Genomic DNA, 20,174 nt, shown 5'->3' with positions numbered 1-20,174 from the left:
GGTGTTCTTGCTCCCCAGCTGTGTGTCACTCCTGGATCCCCTCGAAGGTGCAGGACCCCACTGTTCATGCCCCTCAGGCCTGTCTCTTGGGGTGAAGTGGGTGTGGCAAATCTACCCTGAATCTTTATGTAGCACAAACAGGGACGCCTTCATAGAACCTCAGAGAGGCAGAGACCTTGGTACTGGGAAGAGACCTGACAGGCCACCTCTGGAGGCGGCACCATGCAACCCCAATGTGGCATGGGGAAGCTAACTGAGCAGGACTGAGAGCTGGCCCAGTTTACTTCAGAGGGTCGTGGTCTGCGGGTACTCGTGTCTATGCAGAAAAGACTGTGAAGAAGAGCATGGCAAAGGGTGGCTTGGCTGTGAACCAAGGACCAGAATCCTGAGCATAGTGAACACTCTGGACCCAGCCCCGTGTTGGGTGCCACTGGACCACAGACTTGAGGGAGCAGGGGACAGACACAGTACTGGGAGTGGGAAAGGGCAAGGCTGTGGGAAAGGGTGTGTTCTGGATTCCCAGCTCCACATGCTATGGCCAGGCCCAGGGCCTACTGGCCATGGGTGCAGTATGCCGTATAGAGGTCTTTGATTGTATCCTGTGTCCAGCACCACCTCAGTTCCAGAGATACACTGAACACAAGACAGGCATGACCTGCTCTGGACCAACAGACCTCTGGTGGTGGCCTGCTTCTCAAGTGGAGGCAGAGGGAGGGGATGGAGGTTCTCAGTCCACCTCTGGTGCATGTCCTCACGGGGAGATGTTGCCCTTACATCACTAAACAGCTCATCTCCCAACCCCCTGCGTTTATAAATCCTGACTCGGTGTGTGTCCTGCACAGTGATGTAGATAACAACTGGAATGACTGCGAAAGAGGCGTAACCACCCGAGGTTACACTGAGAGCCTACCCCAAAAGGATGAAATCCTGTCGAAGTGATTCTTTTCTCTTGTTTCTAAACATGCCTGGGTCTAGAGGGAAAACAGCCAGAGTCCCTGAGCTCTTTTTTCAGCGATACGTTACGCACAGGTTAGAAACAGTGACATATTTTAAGCACCCAACATTTAATTAAAGATCAAAATGGGAATGCTCTGGATCTCGGGCCGCCTGCCCTGGGGCCACACCCCAGCAAACTCCGGCTGAGTACCACCCCGAGTGGGGAGGACCCACCTCTGCCAGGGGCCCGGTGTCCCACCGAGGGGACCCAAGGGTGGCGGAACAGGGGGATCCCCGGTCAGGGAGGCCCCGTTCAGGGCAACAAGCAGGGACTCCGGGCATCCCCTCCCTCGTCCTCTAGGCGGCGGGAGCAGCAGGAGCTGGGACATCCCCTTGGCCCACCGTGCCCCAGCGGGTTCCAGTGCCGCGCCGCCCCAGGAAAGTTCCCGGGCCCCGCCGCCCCTCGGGCCCCTGGAAAGTTTCCGTGGCTGCAGGACCCCAGCTGCAAGGCGCCCGGCGTCGCGTTGGGCGGTCAAGGCTGCGGGTTCCCGCCGCGTCTCGGCGGGGGCGCGCGGTGCGGGGTGCCCCGGCCCCTTTGGCCACGGCCCCGAGGCCGCGCACAAAGGGACCCGCCCCCGTGGCCCAGGGTCTCGCGCACCGCGGCGCGGGCGAGGGAGCAGGTGGGGCGGAGCCCGGATCCTCCCCGGGCCGCGATACCCGGCCGGACTTCGATTCCCCGTCTCAGCCGCCCACCTAGACCCCGTCCCCTGCTGGACCGCAACCTGGATCCCGTCCCGGATCTCCGGCCTCGTCCCAGTCCCGGCACCGACCTCTGGACCCCGCCCCCCGGCCCGAGCCTACCTGGAGCGCGGCGTGGGCGGCCCCGCAGCGTGGCCCCCGCCCCCAGACGGGCGGCCCCGGGTCTCTCGGCGCACCGAGCGCGGCGTCCTTAGGGTGCCGCGCGGTTAGCGGTCCGCAGGGTGCTCAACTCGGGCCGGTGCGGGGGCGGACCCCTCCCGGGCCCAGCGTGCAGCCCCGGGACCAGCCCTCCCCGCCCCTCGCGCGGCCCGTGCGCAAAGCGGGTCTGGCCGGCTACGCGACCCTCTGCCCCGCCCCATCCGAACGCGAATTTTCCCATTGGCCGGGAGACCCAGCGCGGCCCGGCAACCGGCGCCGATTGGACGGGCGCTGGCAGACGCCGGCTTGCCATTGGGCTCCCGGGGTGTCCGTCCCGGCCGACGACCGGCCCCTTCGTGGAGTGGCCGAGGCCCCGGCACCTGCCGGTACCGCTGCGGCGGCCTGGGCCTCGGGGCCGCCCCCTCTCGGCCGCGTTCGAGGACGTCCCCGGAGCGTCCGGCCCCGAGCGGGGATTGACAGGCCCCGCGCCCCTTCCCCGGACTCCAGGCTCGCTGCCTCCATCATTGCCCCTAGCTCGCTGGGATCCTTCTCCCGCGCCAGCTGTTCGCCGGGCGCTGCGCGCCGCGCCCTCCTGTCAATATTGATCTAATTGTATTCTTCACACAATCCGCGAGGAAGAGTTTGCTGCTTTCCCATCTTACAGATGGGAAACTGAAGCTCAGAACTGTTCTTGCTTGCTTTAGATCACCGGAACTCAAACCTCCCGGGACTGGGGGTTCTTCCACCCCGCGGTTCTCACCGAGAGGCAGAGGTCCGACCTTAACTCAGCGAGGCTGGATAGAGAGCCGTATTTCTGAGGGCGGGAAGGGACTTTCGGTGAAATAGAGGTTTTCCTCCGCCACCGGGCCTGAATCTACGGACATCTTGGCTCAGCCCACTCTGCAGGACTGCCACAGGACTGCCCTCCCTCATCTCCGTCACATCACCACAGCTCAGAGCTTGGGAAGGGGTAGGGGGAGGAGTTTGTGAGTTTATCACCGCCCCTTCTTCCTGGTGTCCCATTTCCTCCACCCTACCCGGGATCTTGGAGGATCCCTGTGGGGTGCAACTACTTGAGCAGAATTTCACACAGGTTGCATTTTTCTGTCAGGTGGAGAGCAGCCCCCTGCTCCCTTCAGGGACGCGAGGCACACATATATGACCACAAATGGGACCATAATCCTTGGTCAGCTCCACTTAAATTTGTGGTGGTGGGGGCACCAGTGGGGGTGCTGTCCATTGGGGCTTATTTTGGGGGGTTCAGGAGATGATGGCCCCTTGGCCAGTGACTCTGGCTCACGCTTAGTTCTAAGCCTTTCCTGTCCTGGTTGCACCTGGAGATGACCAGATTCTCAGCCCACCATATTCCCTATATCCACCCAGGGAGTCACAGGCCCATGACATTGCTAATGGGGGGACCAGACATTCATGTCTTATCCACCCATATCAGGGGTCCAGAGTGTTCACACCGTAGTTACTTGCTCAGAACAAAGAAAATGAAGAGATGCAGGGCCGGAACTCACCACTGGTACCACATTGGGTCCCTCCTGTGGTACCTGGTACACACAGCAGATCTACCCTAGGCTTTTAGAGCCAGGCAGTCACTCCCCCAGTCTACTGGGGTTGGCACTTGAGATGAGAGCTATTTGACACTCTGGCATAGTGATGTTGCTTGTGGTTCTGGGCAGATGGAAGGCAGTGTCCTTCTCTGGGACACAGAGGCCTCCGTAAGCAAGGTATCTCTTGTCCTGTGGAACCGCACCATTGGTGACATTCTGAGCCAGCTGCTGTGTGGGCTAGGGTATTCTCTTCCCTCCATTACGAGTGGATCTCATTAGTCCAACTGTCCCTACAGATTTCTCCAGGGGCATTGGCTCATGGTCCTCCTGGAGCCCTATTTTCATAGTGAACTTGTGGTCCAGCATCTTCCCTTCCCCACACACTTGCTGATGGTGGAAGGAAGGGCTGGACAGACCTCTAGTGAGAGAGCAAAGGGGAGAATTGTGCTCCAAGATTGTCCTAGGTGAGGACGGCCTCCCTGTCCCCCACTCCTGGCAGGATTCTGTCCCCCAAACTGGATCACCAGCCACACACAGAGGAGTAGGGTGGACAGTGTCAGTTCCAAGATGACTCAAGGCCACTCTCTAGCAGTGGCCTCACCATGACCCAGGCTGCAGGTAGGGGTCAATAACAGTCAAAAAGCAGGGTGGAGAGCCCCTACCATGTGACCATTGGCACAGGGACCAGTAACCTAGTCTCCTCCCTCTCTCCCACCCTCTACACCCTGCTGCTGGACAGCTCCACATGGGAGCAAAGCTATTGGGACAAAAAGGTTTCAGCTGGAGGTCAGGAAGAACTTCTTAACAGTGGTAAAAGTTCAGAGGCTGAAAAGGTGACCAAATAAGGCAGTGAGCTCCCCAACCAAAAATGTGTGAACTCTTTCCAACCCCGAGACCCCAGAGTTCAGCTTACCACCCCAACCCATCTTATCTGATCTTATCTGCTTCCTAGCACCAAATATTGTCAACTGTAGTCAGCGGAGACAAAAACAATATATCGGAGTACCTGACATGTATCCATCCAGTTGGGGAGAGTGTAGATAGAAGTGGAGCTGGCCCAGGGGCATATACTTCTGTGGCAGACCAGGACTTGAACCTCTGTCCAACCCATGTATGACTGCATTCCTCTTTGTTAGCAACAGGAAAGCACCATTCTGTGTCCCATTCCCCTTTGTTAGCAACAGGAAAGCACCATTCTGTGTCCCATTCCCCTGAGGCATATGGCCCAGTGGTTTGGGGCCGACCACTCTGCAACTGCTGTCTTGTACCCCACGGCATGGTCACATGCGCCTAAGCCCCAAGTCTTACTTACCACTATCACCTCTTAGGTGGGCTGAAAGGACTGGCCAGAGGGAAATCACTGGTACCAACCCAGGAGGATTCTCTGCCAGATGGTGAGAGGAAGGACCATCCATCAAGCTGAGTCTGCCACTTGCTGCCCATGAGTCCTTGGACATCTGGAGTCCTCAGTTTCCATGTCTGTAACGGGCTCCTGTTGGGTTCCAGGAGTAGCACAGAAAACATGGCGAGAGAGATGGGTGGAATAGGCATTTGGGTGTGTCATGAAGGTTTGGGATCCACTCCTGCCTTTGCTGATTACCCATCAGGTCTTTTCCCTCTCTAAACTCATTTTCCAGGGGGCATCAGTGCTCTGAGTCGGGATCAGGACAGTTTAGGTCTTCACAAAAGACCTGGATCTAACCCAGCCACTGCCACTTGTCATCTTTTTAAAAAGTGGTGTAACTGCTCTGAGCTTCAGTGTTTGCATCTGTAGTGGTGTAACTGCTCTGAGCTTCAATGTTTGCATCTGTAAAATGGGGGGTATGACACCTGTGAACAGGGACCCTGGGTTTGGAGTGCTTAGCACATTATTATCCTTAATGTAACTGTCTTCCTTGTCATAGTTCACTTAGACCCTATACACAGCCTTAAGATCACTGAAGGCAGGGAACCCAGCAACTGCCTCTGTCCTTTTTTTTTTTTAAAGATTTTGTTTATTTATTCGACACACAGAGAGAGAAGTCACAAGTAGAGAGGCAGGCAGAGAAAGAGAGGGAAGCAGGCTCTCCGATGAGCAAAGAGCCCGATGCGGAACTCGATCCCCGGACCCTGAGATCATGACCGGAGGGGAAGGCAGAGGCCCAACCCACTGAGCCACCCAGGCACCCAGGCACCCGCCTCTGTCCTTTTAAAAGGGGCAGTCAGTGCCCCTTCCCGCCTTCTTGCTCACTTGCTCACTTGCTCACATATTACAGCTGAGGGTGGACCCACTCTTCAGCCTAGGGCTTGGACCTATAGGACCGCCTCAAAGTAGGCTCAAAGGCCACAGTGCCTGGGTGGATCTGGAGCCCAGTCCAGGGTCTGTCCATAGTATGGCAGGACTGCGGTGGGGGGGGTGTTGGTGGTGGATAGGGGTAATGGGGGGTGGTGCAAAAGCCAGAGCGTAGAGGCTGAACGGAACTAAGAGCCATAAGGAAAAGGGTGGGATGATCAGGTCTGGAGCCAGTCGTAGGTGTGGAACAGGAGCCAGCCTGAGGGGCGGGTCCGGAAGTGGGCATCCCTCTATCACTCCCGGAGAAGGCCGCCAGGTGGTTTGGTGACCTATGGCCCCTGGAGTTCAGACCGCAGCCCTAATGGGTCCACGAAAGCATGCCCTTGGGGCGGCCGCAAGGGGCAGCGACTTCCCATGGGCGTCCTCTGGCGTGCGGAGCCGGGAAGCCTGGGAAAGCGGCGGGGGTCACGAGACCCCCAGACGCCGCGCAGACCCGAAGCTTGGCGCAGCTCTGGGGGCGGGGCGCCGGGAGGGCTGTAGCCCCCGAGCGACAGCACGCTCAGCCAACGGTGCTCGCGGTCGCGGCGTGCCGTCCCGCCCCTGGCGGAGCAGCCCAATGGCGAGCGCTCGGAGGGCGTGGGGGCGGGGCCTGGGCGGCGGCGGTGGCGCGCGGGCGCGGCACCCGGAAGTCAGCGGCGGCGGAGGCGGTGAGTGTGCGGCTGGTGGCCCGGGCCGGCGGACTTCTCTCGGCGAAGGGCCGGCGGGGGATCCCGGGCGTGGGGCTCTGGGGGCGCGAGTAGGGAGGGGAGGGGCAGGGATGCACCTCCCCACCCTGCCTGTTTCCCTTTCCCAATGCGTGGAATGGAAGTCCTGCGGCTGGGTCCGGAGAGACCAAACTGACCCAGACGAAGAGCCCCATGCGTTACTGGAAGGCGTTTCCAGTAATCCCCGCCAGAATGGGAGGCACGGTCCGTTGGCAGGCCGGTCGGTCTCACTGCGGGAAAGCAAAGACTGGCGGGGCTGGGAGCTGCGTGGTCGCTGCAGGGTGGGTGGGCTAGGGCCTCAGTTCTGAAGCCCTGAGTCACGGTGCCACCTCCCTGTGGCCTGTTGCGGGGCAGCTGGGTGACAGCTGATGTTTGAGTAGGCAGCAAGTGCTGGGTCATGCCTGCTCTTGGACATGCCTTTTCTGGGGTGGCTCAGTCAGTCAGACCATCCCCCCCACCCCTGGGGCTTCAGGGGTAGGGATTGGGCAGGACTGCACCCAGGGCAAGGGCTGGCCCTGGTGTTGGGCTTTAAGACCCCTTCCCCTGCCCCAGCACGTCAAGTGCTTCATGGGCTCCCCCTGGGCCACAGCTGTAGAGTGAGCCTTTTGCCCTTGGACCAGTCCCTGAGCCCTTTTCCTCCAGCAGGGATATCACATGCTAGCCTGGCCTGGCGACCTGCTCCCCCCACCTGCTGCCTGCTATTTTGCTGCTGCTTTCTGGACTCAGAGCTTTCTTCAGCGAGGCAGATGGGATTTGATGGCAGCTATAAGGGGCGCCTACAGCTGGTAGCACTTTGGAAATGCTTTCTCGGACTTGCTTATTAATCCCCTGAGCAACCTTTTTGGGTAAATATTCATTGGTTGGCTGCTGTCCACGGTGAAGAAAACTCGGGCTGAGGGGCGAGGGGTGTTCCCAAGGTCACTCAGAGCCAGGGCCAGGTCCCAGTGCCTCCACTCCACCTGGGCCACTGTCTCAGGATCCTGCCTGCTTTGGTGACCTGTCTGGTGAGGTGGAGGCAGGAGGACACAGCTCTGTGCTCTCCTCTCCAGGATCCTAGTGCTCCCATGTGGTGGCTAGGCTGCCCTGGTGCCCCCACCTTATCTGGTTTTTGACTATCAGCCCCAGTCCTATGCCTTCATGTTACTGGCATGTCCAGAGACTGCAGTCCACTCAGACCGCCTGCTCTGATGTGTGGTGGTGACAACAGCTTTCCCTGAATGAAGGAAACAGGCTGTCAGTTCTGCCCTGCCTACCCAGCCCCTGAATTATTGTTATTGCCTCATGCTTTTTTTGTGACCTCATTTTGTGGGCTTTTTGATCACTTTTCACCATGGGTGTAACTGTGTGTGGTATCTTGGGGTCTCTTTCGCATGCCTGGCTTCTGCATCAGAGGGGGAGGCGGTGTGGTGCCTTCCCACAGAGGAATTGTGCCTGTTCCTTCTAAGGACTTATGTGGAGAAATGAGGGGCCTCCAGAGCATGTCTGGGGATCAAAGGCCTACGGCAAGGAAGCCGGAAGGGCTTTTAGAAGTGGTGCCGCACTTGTCATTGACGCTCCAGATGTGCAGGAACTGGGTCCATCCTTTGGCGACATGTCAGCGTGTGAGGGCATCACCGTGGAATCTGGCATTTGTTGGTCCAGACCATGGGGTGGGGTGATAGGCTCTGTGAAAACAAGGTCACCCCAGGTCACCAAGCTGTATTTTGATTTTCATTGCAACTTTTTTTTTCTTTCTTAACTTTCTTTTTTAGATTAGCAAAAATGACATGTGCGTACTTTAAAGTTAAAAAAGGCCATCCACCATCTCTCGGTGGCTCCTGTCACTTGAAGTATATCTTGGTGGGAGTATGTTGTCCTTTATGAAGCATGGAGACAGCAGAGGTCACTGTGAGGCCGGGCTGGCCCCTGGCTTGTGGGGAAGTCAGAAGGGGCTAAGGTAGAGGGGCTGCCCTGTGTCCAGAGCTTTCTCTAATGCTCCTTCTTCCTCTCATTTGTATTGCTCCTTTGAACAGCAGGGACAGTGACACTTGGCGTGGAGCTGAGTTAGTGCTCCCCAAACATTGTGGAGATCTCAGAAGGAAGTAACCCTGTGGAAAATTGGTCGCGGTAAAACACCACTTAGTCAAAATGACAAAACACAGACTGTAGAATCCTCGGTTGCCGAGCTGGGAGGAGGGTGGGGTGTTGCAGTGGGCCGGCTGCTCAGAATATTTACAGACGTCAGGGCTTTCTCAGCCAAGGCTCCCAAACAGCACAGCGTGTTCCCATGTGTGTTTACGTCCTCGGCTGGCAGCCGCCGGGAGGACATGATGCGTCACGCGAAAAGAGCAGTACCCGCTTTCCAGCTTCGCCCCGGGGGACTGCCACAGTGATAGCCTGGTCTGCACTGGGGGAGGCCGGGCTGTCTGGCTCCTTAGCCCAGGTACATGAAGCCCAAAGGCCCTGTCCTCTACATGGCCCCTCAAGACCAGATAGACAGGCTGGCTAACCTTGAACATACATCCCGAGTGAAATGGAGCTGCAGATTCTGCCTTCACGTGTGCAGCCAGCCAGTGGGAGATGAACGTGATATGAACGGGGAGCCTCCCTTTCTGGGAGTCTAGGCCCTTGGAGGCCACAAGAGCTCCCACTCATTCATGCGCATCCCCATCATTCTTGGCTGCATTCTGATTTGGCCGTCTCTCCTCCATCCAGAGGCCCGTGGGCCTTTCCAGCTGATAAAGGAAAGTGCTCCCACCAAGGTGGCAGGTCCCGTCGCCTCCCTTGACACCCCTGTTGTCAGGTGTGGTTTTGCTCTCTGCTCAGGGGCTGGTGTCATTGTGCAGAATTCTACAGCAGCCCTGCTGCGCTGGGTTCTGCTTTGAAGGTTTTGCACCAGTGCTGCGTTTGCTCTTGGCCGGGTCTCCCACGGACAGACTCTTTCTTGGCCTTGCTTTCCTCGCTATGCCAGCCTTCCCATGAGAGGACACATAAAACACACCTGCAGCGAGAGTGCACGTGTTTTAAACTTCCAGCCCCACAGCTTATACAGGGAGCCCACCAGCCACACCACTAGCATCCATATTAAAAAGGTATGCGAGCACCCAGCTATCCCCTTTTTTCCCCAGACCAGATGGCCCTTCCCTGACTTGTGTCCTTAGGGATGAGGCTGGCTTATTTCTGGCTTTGGTACCCGTGCCAAGGCGGTGTGCTCTCTGTGCTGCCATGGGGCTGCTGGGGAGCCAGGGAGCCAGGGAGCCAGGGCTCCAGGGCTCATTCAAGACTTACCAGCTTGCTGTGCTTCCTGCCCAGTGTGTGTGTGGGGGGGCGGTAATCATGAGCGGGGGTGGGGCATGGCCCAGCACCATTCATTAGGCTCTTTGAAGATTCTTTGAATAGCCAAGAGGGAGACTTGGCCAGAGTGTGTGCTGAAGCTAAGAGGCCTGCCTCACATGCTGGACCCTGTGGAGCCCAGTGACTGCATGTCCAGGGTATGGCTGAGGTGGGACAGACCTGACGCCTGGCACCTGAGAAGCAAGCGGGGGGTCCATACCTTACACTGCCCGCTGGAGCAGGACACAGGCTCACCTGAGAACTAAGTCAAGATACAACCATATGAAGAAGGCAAGGGAAAGGACCTTTTGCTTTGGGACAGGGAAGGCGGCTGCTCTGCAGTAGTGATGGGGAAAACGTGTGGTAAAGAAACAGACTCTTTCCAATGGGCAGTGGCACGGGCAAGGCTGCAGGACAGGGGCAGGACGGGGAGGAAATATTGGCTACTGGTGGAACAGATAGGCGGTGAGCCTGCCCATACCACGTGCACCGCCCTGCAGTTCAGTGCGGCAGAAGTCCAGGGTTTAATACCCAAATTGGTGATTCGTGGATGCGGGCAGGCAGGTGGCTGTAAGGTGCGTGGCCCTGGGAGTTGCCAGTATAACTGTGGTGAGTGTTTCCTGCCACCCTGAGGAAGGCAGCAGCGGCAGGCTGTGGTGCTGGCAGGATCCACCCCTACCCAGCCAGTGGTACCTGCACTGGATGTCTGGGGGGAGCTGGGCCAGGTCTGCTCACCTGAGAGCATCTTCCTCCACCCAGCCATTCCGCCTCCTCCGTCTCTGCCCTAGGAAGGTCTGCAGCCCATTTGCAGGGCCTGGGAATGGGGCTCCTCTGTGGCACTCTGCAGGGGCTAGAAACGTGATGGGACTGAAACATCCAGCAGAGCCAAGTGGCCAAGTGAAGGGGTATGTCCTCTGGGGAAGCCAAGCAGCGGCTAGCAGGCTTGGGGGACAGCTGCCCCTTGGTGAGGACAGCTCTGCACAGCCAGTCAGCAGGAGGACAGGGCAGCAGGATCCTGTGTGTGTGTAACCCCATGGCATACACCCATACTTCACTGAGAAATATCTGGAGGCGTACTGCCGACAAGATACAGGGCTTTTGCAGAGTGAGTATACTTGGAAACTTTCCAGATGAGAATATGTGCTCCTGGATAACCTGATGGTGGGAACCACAACCACAGACTCCACTGGCCCACGGGAGCTGCTGTTTGTGGCCACAGGCGGTGTGGAGCCTTGGGCTGGGGATGGACGAGTGGGTCGCAGGTGTGGGAGGGTGGGTGTGCTGGGAGGAAGGGAAGGGGGCCAGCCTTGTTGCAAATGCTGGAGGAGATGGTGCTGGTTGGTGTGGGGTGGGTGGCGGGCACAGTTGGTGTGTGATGACTGTGAACCCCCAGGCTGGGTGGGCGAGCATCTGGGTGGCATCTGGAGTGCACAAGAGGGACACGGGGGTCAGTGAGCACCCCCAGCAGTGCTGAGGTCTCCCCATCCCCTGGCCATACCCTTCCTCATCTGGGCTAGTGGCAACAGTAAGGTCTGGTCCTTGTGGCCCTTGGGCCCCACTTGCCTTCTCTCCTGATGAGCCTCTGTGGGGTTGTGGACGTGCCTTCCTGGGCCAGGGAAGGAGATCCTCACCATCGGTCCATCCAGGTGCCAAGCCTTGTCCCCACACGGCCCTCACCTGAGCCACAGCAGCTGTCACTGTGTGTCTTGGCCTGTGGCCCTGACCCACGTTTGGCCGGGCTGTCTGCCCACCAGCTCAAGTCATTTCCTTGTAGTGCTCTTGTTAGACCCCGTGTGGAGTGAGGCTTGGGGCTTGAGTCAGATGAAAAGCCTGGTTATGCTGTATGTCGGCATGTACCTGGCTGCCCTTGGCTGGTAGGACAGCTCTGTTGGTTCTTCTGGAAGGCAGGGGAGGAAGAGGAAGGCCCCAGCTGGAGTGGGCAGTTTTCAGAAGCAGCAGTGGGGGAGGGGGAGAGTAGCAGGCAGTGTGGAGCATGCTGAGAACTCAAAAAAGCCTTATCAGCAGATGGGCTGGGAATGCGTGAAAGCTTCCAGTGCTAAGAAGAACTGATATGAGACTCAGGACCCATTCTTCAAGTTTTGCGTACCAAGTGCTCAGAGTAGGGGAAGGCAGGAGCGGGGAGGACTTCCTCTGGCTTTCTCAGAGATAGGAAAGGGGCAGCCCATGGCTTTGGTTTGAAGTGAACTTTCTGCTTTGGCCTCACACCTTGTAGGTCCTTCCTGCCGGAGCTCAGGTATGCCCAGGGACTGTAGGTGTGTACAGGGAGTGTGGGCCCTGGGCTCCTGGTGGGGGGCACCTGGGAGAGGCGCACACTTGGGCTGGGGGAGGCCACCCCGGGGGACGCAGAGCTTCCTTTCCACGGCGTGTTTCTAGGCAGGCCAAAGACACAGCCGGCGTCCCAGGCTGTGGGCAGGTGTGAGGTGTAGTGTGGGGGTGCTGCTCTCGTCCGTGTATGTGTGGCCTCATGTATCTGCTCGGCTTGAGTCCCAGTCCCTGGGTTGGGGGCCTTTGTCAGATGCCATGAGAGAGAACTTACTTTAGAGCTGTGGCCTTTCTGTTCCTCACACGTGGGCCCTATTCAGTTCCAGGAAAGGCCTGGGTAGTTTTTTACAACAGAGTCATCACTGGGTCACAGAGGTCGGCTTCTCAGGTGAAATCTTGCTTGTGACGAAGATTGCCTGGTAGCCGCTTGCAGCTATGAGAGTCTCTGTGAGTTCTGGAAAGTGGCGTCACTGGGAAGCCATGGGGCCAATGCTCTTGAGCGAGTGATTGCTGAGACCGCCTCCTCACCGGTGGGGCCCAGCCCTCTTGTTTTCTCTGTGGAATAGTCCAGGAAGCATCTCTTCGGGTACACACAGCCTGAAATGATAGGCGACCCCGCACCCTCAGCCTCTGTGCCCTGCGGGGGTTCTGGGGCCCCTGTCAGGATGGTTGGCCACCTCATAGGCTCCATTTTCCAGCCCCATTGCTCACATGGGTCTGGGCTGCTGTCTGGGCTCTTCCATCCCTGTGGGCAGCTCCGAGGCCCGGCTGTACCCTTGAGTTTGTGGCTTTTGTGAGACAGCACCCCTAGTGGGACCATGTGTGGACGTGGGGACTTTTTGTCACCTATATCACCAGCTTTCCCAGGGTTGACCACTAAGAGAACACTGCAGCGGGCATGTTGGCTTCTTAGCGATTCCATGAAGGCACTGGGTGGGGTGGTTTGTGGGTGGGCCAGAGTGGTGTTGAGGTGTGGTGCTGGGGGTGTCCTGGCCTTCTGGGAGGCTGCCTGGAAGCAGACGCAGGGTTGGGAGGCCTACTCGGTTCCAACAGCCCACGTGTGCCTGCCCCTTTGCTCTGAGCGCCGCCGGCAGACGCCTCCACAGGCCTCCTGTGTGACCTTAGGCACACTGCCAGAGCTCTTGGGGAGAGGGGAATCACCCCTGTGAAGCACCTGGCATGGGAAAGTTTTCCCTGGCTGTCCTGTCCTCTGCTCTGTGGCACCGGGGGCCCGGCCTTCTCTGGGTCTGTGTGTCACCCTCCCAGAGGAACAGATTCTGTGGCACTTGCCCCTTTTTGATGGGGGTACTCCTTTGCATGCATGGGGTTACCTGTGCTGCCCTCCTGGTTGCTGTGAGGCCAAATGAGGGGAAGGGGAACCCTTCCCATGTGAGAAGGACGGGTGTATGACATTCAGCTGCCATCTGCAAGCCAGGGGCTGGGTGTGCATACCACCGTTGTTGCCTCCTTCACCTCCTGGGGCCCACAGCATCCTGGGCGCAACAGGCAGGGTTGGGTGCGGCTTCCTTCACTGCTTGGATGCTGCCAAGCTTTGCTGCCTCAAGGTGCCCCCCACCCCCCACCCCCCGCCGAGGTTGCCAAGGTCCATGGGTGAGGTTCTTGATCAGACCTCCCCAGGACCTTCCTGCCCGTCTCTTCCTCTAACTTTGGGCTGCCCCTGGCCTGGAGGCTGCCACGGGGATGCAGACATTCCACGAGGGCCCAGGCTTACATGCCTGGTGGAGGTGGGGACCAGAGGGGCGGGGATGTCCCTGAGAAAGCCAGGCACACTGTTGCCTGGGACTCCACCCTCCTTTACACATTTTACCAGCTCCGTGTCCTTCCAAGGTGACTTCCCATGACAAGGAAAGAAACCAGCAAATATGGATGAACCCCAGCCCCAGCTGGCATGGTGGGGCCTACAGAGGCCTGTCCCCATCTTTTTCCCACTGTGCCAGCCTCGGAACCATGGGTAGTGGAGAACAGTGTTGTCTTAGTGCCCCGAGTGGCCAGGCAGGCAGGCGTGCGATGGCAAGAGCAGAACGCTGTTTGCCCCTGTTAGTGGTTCCAGCCTCTTGCCCGCCCTGTGCCTAGCCTGTGGGACAGTGCCTGGGACCACAGTGGCTGTATCCAGAGCTCATTCGGGGAGCCCTGCAAGTCAGCAGGATGGAGAAGGTGGCCCAACAAGTATGATGTCAGGGAGGATTTCACCAGGGCCTGGGTGGGGGCATGCTGGGAGAAGGGCTCTGTACCCATGAGACCTGCCTAGGTGAAGGAGGTTGCAGGGGGTGATGGGACATGGAGCTGAGGAGCTGAGAAGGGGTGGGGCAGTGGGCAGCGGGCCTGGCTTGAGTGGGGGGGTGAGGGATTGGAGAGAAAGGCAGTTCCTGATGGTCCCCTCCCCAGGGGCTGGCTTTCCTCTGGTCCTTCCCTCCCAATGACCACGTCTTCATCGAGGCCGCAGCCCTGGGCTTTGTGCCCACACGTCTGGCGCCAGGCTGCTTGGAGATCCATCAGTGGCCTTCCCTCCAACCACAGAGCCCTCCCTGCTGCCACTGTCTGGAGGGCTGGGCTGCCACCCACATGGGCTGGCTAGGATGGTGAGGTCCCGCAGCCAAGTTGGAGGGCTCTACCTCTGGCTTGTGAGCATCAGTAGCCAGAGCTGCTCCCAGTGGATGGCCTTGTCCAGCAGCTAGGCACACAGCCCAGAGGGGTGCACAGCAGGCCAAGGCCTACATCATGGCCTCTTCTGATAACCCAGAGCTGCATGTTCCTGGTGGGACAGCATGTCCCTGGTGGAGTAAGCCTCAGAACTGTCCTCTGTCCTGGTGGGGCTCTGAGTGGGTGGGATTTCAGAAGTGGTGGCTTGGCAGGGCTCCTCCCACTGACCCTGGTTGGCCTGGTTGCCATAGGCAGTGGCAGTTAACCTTTCCTGCAGTGTTCTCCTTTGTGGGAGAAACCAGCTCCCTGGGAGTGAGAAGGCCTGTGTCTTCTGTGGTGGACAATGGCCAAGTGGCAGGTGACCACCTGCTGCCCCTGGTGGGTTGGGGCACTTAGGACTCCAGGAGGCCCCATGTGCTTTCTACCTCCCTGGACCACGTTCTGGACAATTTGACCGGTCTCATCTATCTAATTGTCTAATCTGCTCATCGTAAATCCACTGCTGAATTTTAATCTGTGGTTCCCAGAGCTTCTGGTACTAAAAGTCCTTTCTGGTGCTTTGCGGACCTCCTGGTTTCTTCTTTCTTGGATCCTTTTCCTGCAGATGTTCTCCAGCTTCATTTTTCTGCAGTCAGAGCCTGGTGGTTTTGTGAGATGTGTGGGGGATCACTTTCCGCTGCTCCTTGCTTATGGCGCTGGGTTTCGTTATGTGGCGTTCTTTCTTTCTTTCTTTTTTTTTTTTTTTTTTAAAGATTTTATTTATTCATTTGACACAGAGAGATCACAAGTAGGCAGAGAGGCAGGCAGAGAGAGAGAGAGGAGGAAGCAGGCTCCCCGCGGAGCAGAGAACCCGATGCGGGACCTGATCCCAGGACCCTGAGATCTTGACCTGAGCCGAAGGCAGCGGCTTAACTCACTGAGCCACCCTGGCGCCCTGTGGCGTTCTGATTGTCCTGCTCTTTGTCCTGGAAATGATTGGTGGGATTTCTCAGAGGTCTAGCATGAAGATGAGAACTTCAGTTCTCTAGGTGTTGAGGAGCACTGTCAATTCGAGTCTTGGCATGAGGATCCCTGGACCCCCAGTGTGGCTCCAGCTGTGCTCTTGTGACTTCTCAGAGCTTCTTCCCCACTTTGTGTGCTGTCCCTGTGGCACCTGGGGGTGGCTGAGGATAGAGCCCACCCTCACCCTAGGAGTGGTGCCTTTCAGGGTCCCAGCTCCACTCAGGGGAGGGTTTCCTACTACAGTCCCATCTTGGGGCAGCCCTGGGCCTTATCTTCAGTCTCCCTCACCTTCACGCCCACCAGAGCCCAGTTTGCCCACATAGGCCAGTGCCCCAGGGAATAGCCAGTGTACTCTGCTCTCTTTTTTCTCTGGGTTTCCACGTTCTCTGAGATACTGGCCAAATCCTGCATGACCTTGTTAGTTCTTGGGTGCTTTTAAGATCTTTTCATATTCATTCAAGCATTTTGAGTTGTTTTTACTAGAAGGGTCAGTTCCAGCAGCCTGCCCACCAGTCTTGATATCATCAGGTAAGCCTAGGATGCTGGCCCTCGTGGGCACTACCCCGGCAGCCAAGGGTGGGAACCCAACGTGCTGCTGTCACCTCGGGGACCTCTTCTGCATCAGGCACTGCTTTCAGCTCCATCTCCTGGCACCCTGCATTTCTGCAGTGGCACTGGTCACCATGGTGATGTCACCTGCACAACCGAGGGTTCTACCAAGGACAGGGATGGTATCACTGTGCTCGTGCCTGCAGGGGCTAGGGCAGAGGGGACATGGGACTGAGTCGTGGGGATCCCTCTAGGGCCTGTGGGAGCCAGTGGTGACAGTAGTGGCGCTGATCCCTTCTCCCTGACCCCCTTCCTCTACTTCCCAGGCCAGCCAGATCAGTGAGCAGAAAGGAGTGGCGAGGCAGGGACAGCGTGGTGTCAGCCACAGGAAGACCTCCATGTGGCCCCGAGCTGTGGTCGTGTCCACAGTGCCAGCCTCGGTCTTCAGCCCCTCCTTGGCTTTTCCATGCTCTGTGGCCAGATCCCCTACCACCTGTCCACCCACCCGCCCACACTTGGGTGCTGGTACAGCTTAGAGGGCAGTGTTGGCATGGTGGGAATGTCCTCCTTCTGTGAGTCCCCAAACAGAAAATGTTTCACTTCAGAGACCTAAGAACTGGGAGCAGTTGTGCGGGTCTAGAAGGGGGCCCTCACCTCTCCTCTGTTCCCCTGCCCCATTCCATGGCTGGGGTCCGCCTCTCTCAGGACTGTATGTGTGTGGGTGGTAAGGACCCTGTCTTGGGGCACTGAATTAGAGCCCCTCTTGCCCACTCCTCCTCCCATGCCTGCAGGGATCACTGTGCCAGCAGCCCTCACAACAGGCTGGTACCCCCTCGGCCCCCCCAACCCTGCCATGGCTTTAGGAATGGCACAGTTTTTGTGGTTTATGTTGAGACCTGGAGCAAGGATGGGCAGGGTCTGGGGATCACATCCCACCTTCTCCCAGCTGGGACCCAATTCACAGACCCTCTTTACAGATGCAGACCCCAAACCCTGCTCTACTAGGCACTATGTGCTTACTCTTTTGGGGTGTGGGATAGGCAGGGTACCACACAGACCCTCCCCAGACCCAGGGGCCCCAGGCTAGCTCACTGGGAGCTCACTGGCCTCCTTCAGGCACATGCACACACATACACAGTCACGTGCCCGCATGTAGGCATAGGCGGGAGCACACACACGCAGATACCCACCGTGGCTGTACACTCGCACATGCGCGCAGACCTCAATGCCTCACATGCACGCACATCTGCTGAACACTCCCTCACCTCCCTTGCTCATGAGGCTCTTCTTGGGGTATCTTTTTTGGCTCCCTTCAATACCTCCGCAGCCTCTGTGTCATCCATTCCCTGGCCCTGGCCTCTGGCTCCGCCCTACCACCGTGCCCCGGCTTAGGCACACATACAGGACCAGAGCCCCTCACAGCCACTTTGTCCAGGGTTAATGGCCTCAGGAGCTCATCTCCATCCTCAGCTCGGTTGGGGTAAATATCTGGTGGGCCTAGAGGCCGCCAGGCCCGGGGCCTGCGTGTACAAGGGTAGGCACTTTGTCCTCGCTCCTTGGGACCTGGCTGCCTGTCCACTTCACCAGCACCTGTGTTTTGCCCCTTGGGCCCACCTGCTTACATGGGTCCCCAGGCTGCATCTTTGCTGTCGTGGGTGGATGGCGTGGGCTGGCGTCCCCAGGCCGGTCAGATGGGATGCAGCCCTTCCTTGGGGGCTGGGGCCTGGAATAGGTGCCATTGCCAGGGGATGGGGTAGTTAGAGCTAGGTGGAGGGGATGGAACAAACCACAGGGCCACCCAGGTATGGTGGGGAAGGGTGCCCACCGGATGCCCCAGCTGTGCCTGTGGGTCTCATTCTTGCTCCTGTGGCCAGCCTTCACGTGGTGTGGCCAGGACCAGTGAGCCTTGCAGGCAGTGCAGGACAGTCTGGCCCATGCTGATGTGTGTGCACACTTAGGGAGCTGGTTGGCTGGTGCTGATGAGCATCATGGTGTCTGGCATATTCTGCCATGCCCCGTAAGGGTCAGGGGCATCCCGGAGGCAGGTCGTTCTGGGCTAGGGAGCACTACAAGTGCAGGAAGGCAGTGTTGTGTTGTCTGCTATTTATTCAATGCATTTTTTTTCCTTTTCCCGCAGACTGGTGATCCTTTGTGAACAGAACCATTCTCAGGGACCCATGTGCATCATCTTCTTTAAGTTCGATCCTCGCCCTGTCTCTAAAAATGCATACAGGTAACCCCCTTGCTCTGTGTCTGCGGTCCTCTGCTTGGCCTCAGGGTCCCCACTGTCCTGCTAGTGCCGAGGTGGGGATGGGGACAGGCTGTACAGGCTGGACCTGCCCTGTCCCACAGTGGTTACTCAGTATGGGGTGTGGCAGTGAGTACCGCTCGGTGGCAGGAACGCTGAACTGACATAAAGAGACTTCGCTGCTTAAGGTCGCTGTGTGGGCAGCACAGAGGAGCCACATGCGGCCAGCCAGGGGTGCACTCCTATGGTCTCGACAGGGGCACCAGGGGTGGCAGAACTGGTTTGATGAGCAAAAGCCCCGTTTGGATTGGCTGGTCTGTGTTGCCAGTGGAAAATCTGGGTGGTGGTGGCAACAGAGGGTCTGTGGGTCCTATACTGGGGAATGAGGGTAGGGGTGGGGAAGCTGGGAGACCAGCAGAGGAGGTGGGAAACTGAGGCCAGAAAGGGGTAAGACATGATCCAATGCAACCCCCCCGCTCCCCATGACCCTGGGCTCTGGATGTGTCCCTCTGTTCCCTGGGGCAACCTAGTGGGAATTCATCTACGTTTCTCCAGGTATGAGACTGAGAGGTAACCCAAAACCAAAAATGACATTTAAAAAACCAAATAAGCATTTTATTTATTTATTTATTTATTTGACAGAGACAGAGAGCGAGAGAGAGTGAGAGAGTGAGTGCACAAGTAGGGGAAGTGGCAGGCAGCAGCAGGTTCCCCACTGAGTAGGGAGCCCGATGCAGGGCTCGATCCCAGCCACCCAGGTGCCCCCGAAATGATATTTTAAACTGATCACTAGTGCAATTGCTTGGAAAGTTTTCATCATTTTAAAATCTATACCAAGGGATGCCTGGGTGGCTCAGTCGGTTGGGTGTCTGCCTTCGGCTTGGGTCATGATCCCAGGGTCCTGGGATCAAGTCCTACATGGGGCTCCTTGCTTGGTGGGGAGCCTGCTTCTCCCTCTGCCTGCCTCTCCCCCTGCTTGTGCTCGCTGTCTCTCTGACAAATAAGTAAATAAAATTAAAAAACAAATAAATACATTTAAAATTTATACCAGAAATGATTTAAATCATCTTGACTAGCTTCTTAGATTTGAGTCACTGTGCAAAATTGCACAGACACCATGCTGCCTAATTTCGTGCTGAATGAAAGTCATTCCAGGCCAGGGGCTGGGGACTGAAGAGTCCCCAGTGTTCCCATCATTCAGAAGAGTGGCCAGCAGGGCCAGACCAGGATCCTGGAGCTGACCCTGAACGACTCCCAGCAGAATGAGCTCTTTGAGTCAGGGTGCAGCCAGTGGGCAGAATCCAGGTGCAGTGATTTATTTGAGCTGGGGAAGCGTAACATCCAGAATTATTAACCATACTAGGATTGGAATGCCCTGGGCAGAGCCCCATCTTCCACCCTCAGGCTGAGAGCCAGACTTTGCTGGAGAGGCTCAGCTGTGGTGCATTGACTAGGAAAGAAATCGCTGGGGCGCCATAGCAGCAGAACTTGCTAGGAGTCTACTCTCCAATGTGCTGGCAACTGTCGTGGGAGGATACTGGGCAAAGGTGCTGGCCACTGGGTGCTTGGGGGAAGCCCCATGTGTATTGGGAATCATCCTGGGGGAGCTGGAGAAGGAGCCTGAGGAAGCACCTTGTAGCCAGGCCAAGAAGCCTCTCCCTCCGGGGTGTCTCTCCGGCGCCCTCTACTGA

At 57.8% G+C, this 20,174-nt stretch overlaps 2 protein-coding genes across 7 annotated transcripts in view; one reads left to right on the top strand and one right to left on the bottom strand.

Moving 5' to 3' along the window:
* The window catches only part of ARVCF (ARVCF delta catenin family member), a 54,746-nt gene extending 52,713 nt beyond the window's left edge, over positions 1-2,033 (bottom strand). The window contains exon 1 of the mRNA XM_032311505.1: positions 1,798-2,033. The gene's annotated coding sequence lies outside the window, so the exon portion shown is untranslated. The remainder of the gene's footprint in view (positions 1-1,797) is intronic.
* Positions 2,034-6,327: 4,294 nt separating this feature from the next.
* TANGO2 (transport and golgi organization 2 homolog) overlaps positions 6,328-20,174 on the top strand; it is a 41,015-nt gene continuing 27,168 nt past the window's right edge. For 3 of the 6 annotated variants that reach the window (XM_032311327.1, XM_032311323.1, XM_032311322.1), the window contains exons 1-2: positions 6,378-6,648; positions 18,373-18,468. In XM_032311327.1, the coding sequence (XP_032167218.1) occupies positions 6,482-6,648; positions 18,373-18,468 (263 nt within the window). In that variant the 5' untranslated portion in view covers positions 6,378-6,481. The other 3 variants (XM_032311324.1, XM_032311325.1, XM_032311326.1) reach the window with 3 other exon arrangements.

Source organism: Mustela erminea, chromosome 13 (genome assembly GCF_009829155.1).
Source record: "Mustela erminea isolate mMusErm1 chromosome 13, mMusErm1.Pri, whole genome shotgun sequence".
In the NCBI taxonomy this organism is placed as follows: Eukaryota; Metazoa; Chordata; class Mammalia; order Carnivora; family Mustelidae; genus Mustela; species Mustela erminea.
This window is presented reverse-complemented; position numbering and strand designations above follow the sequence as displayed.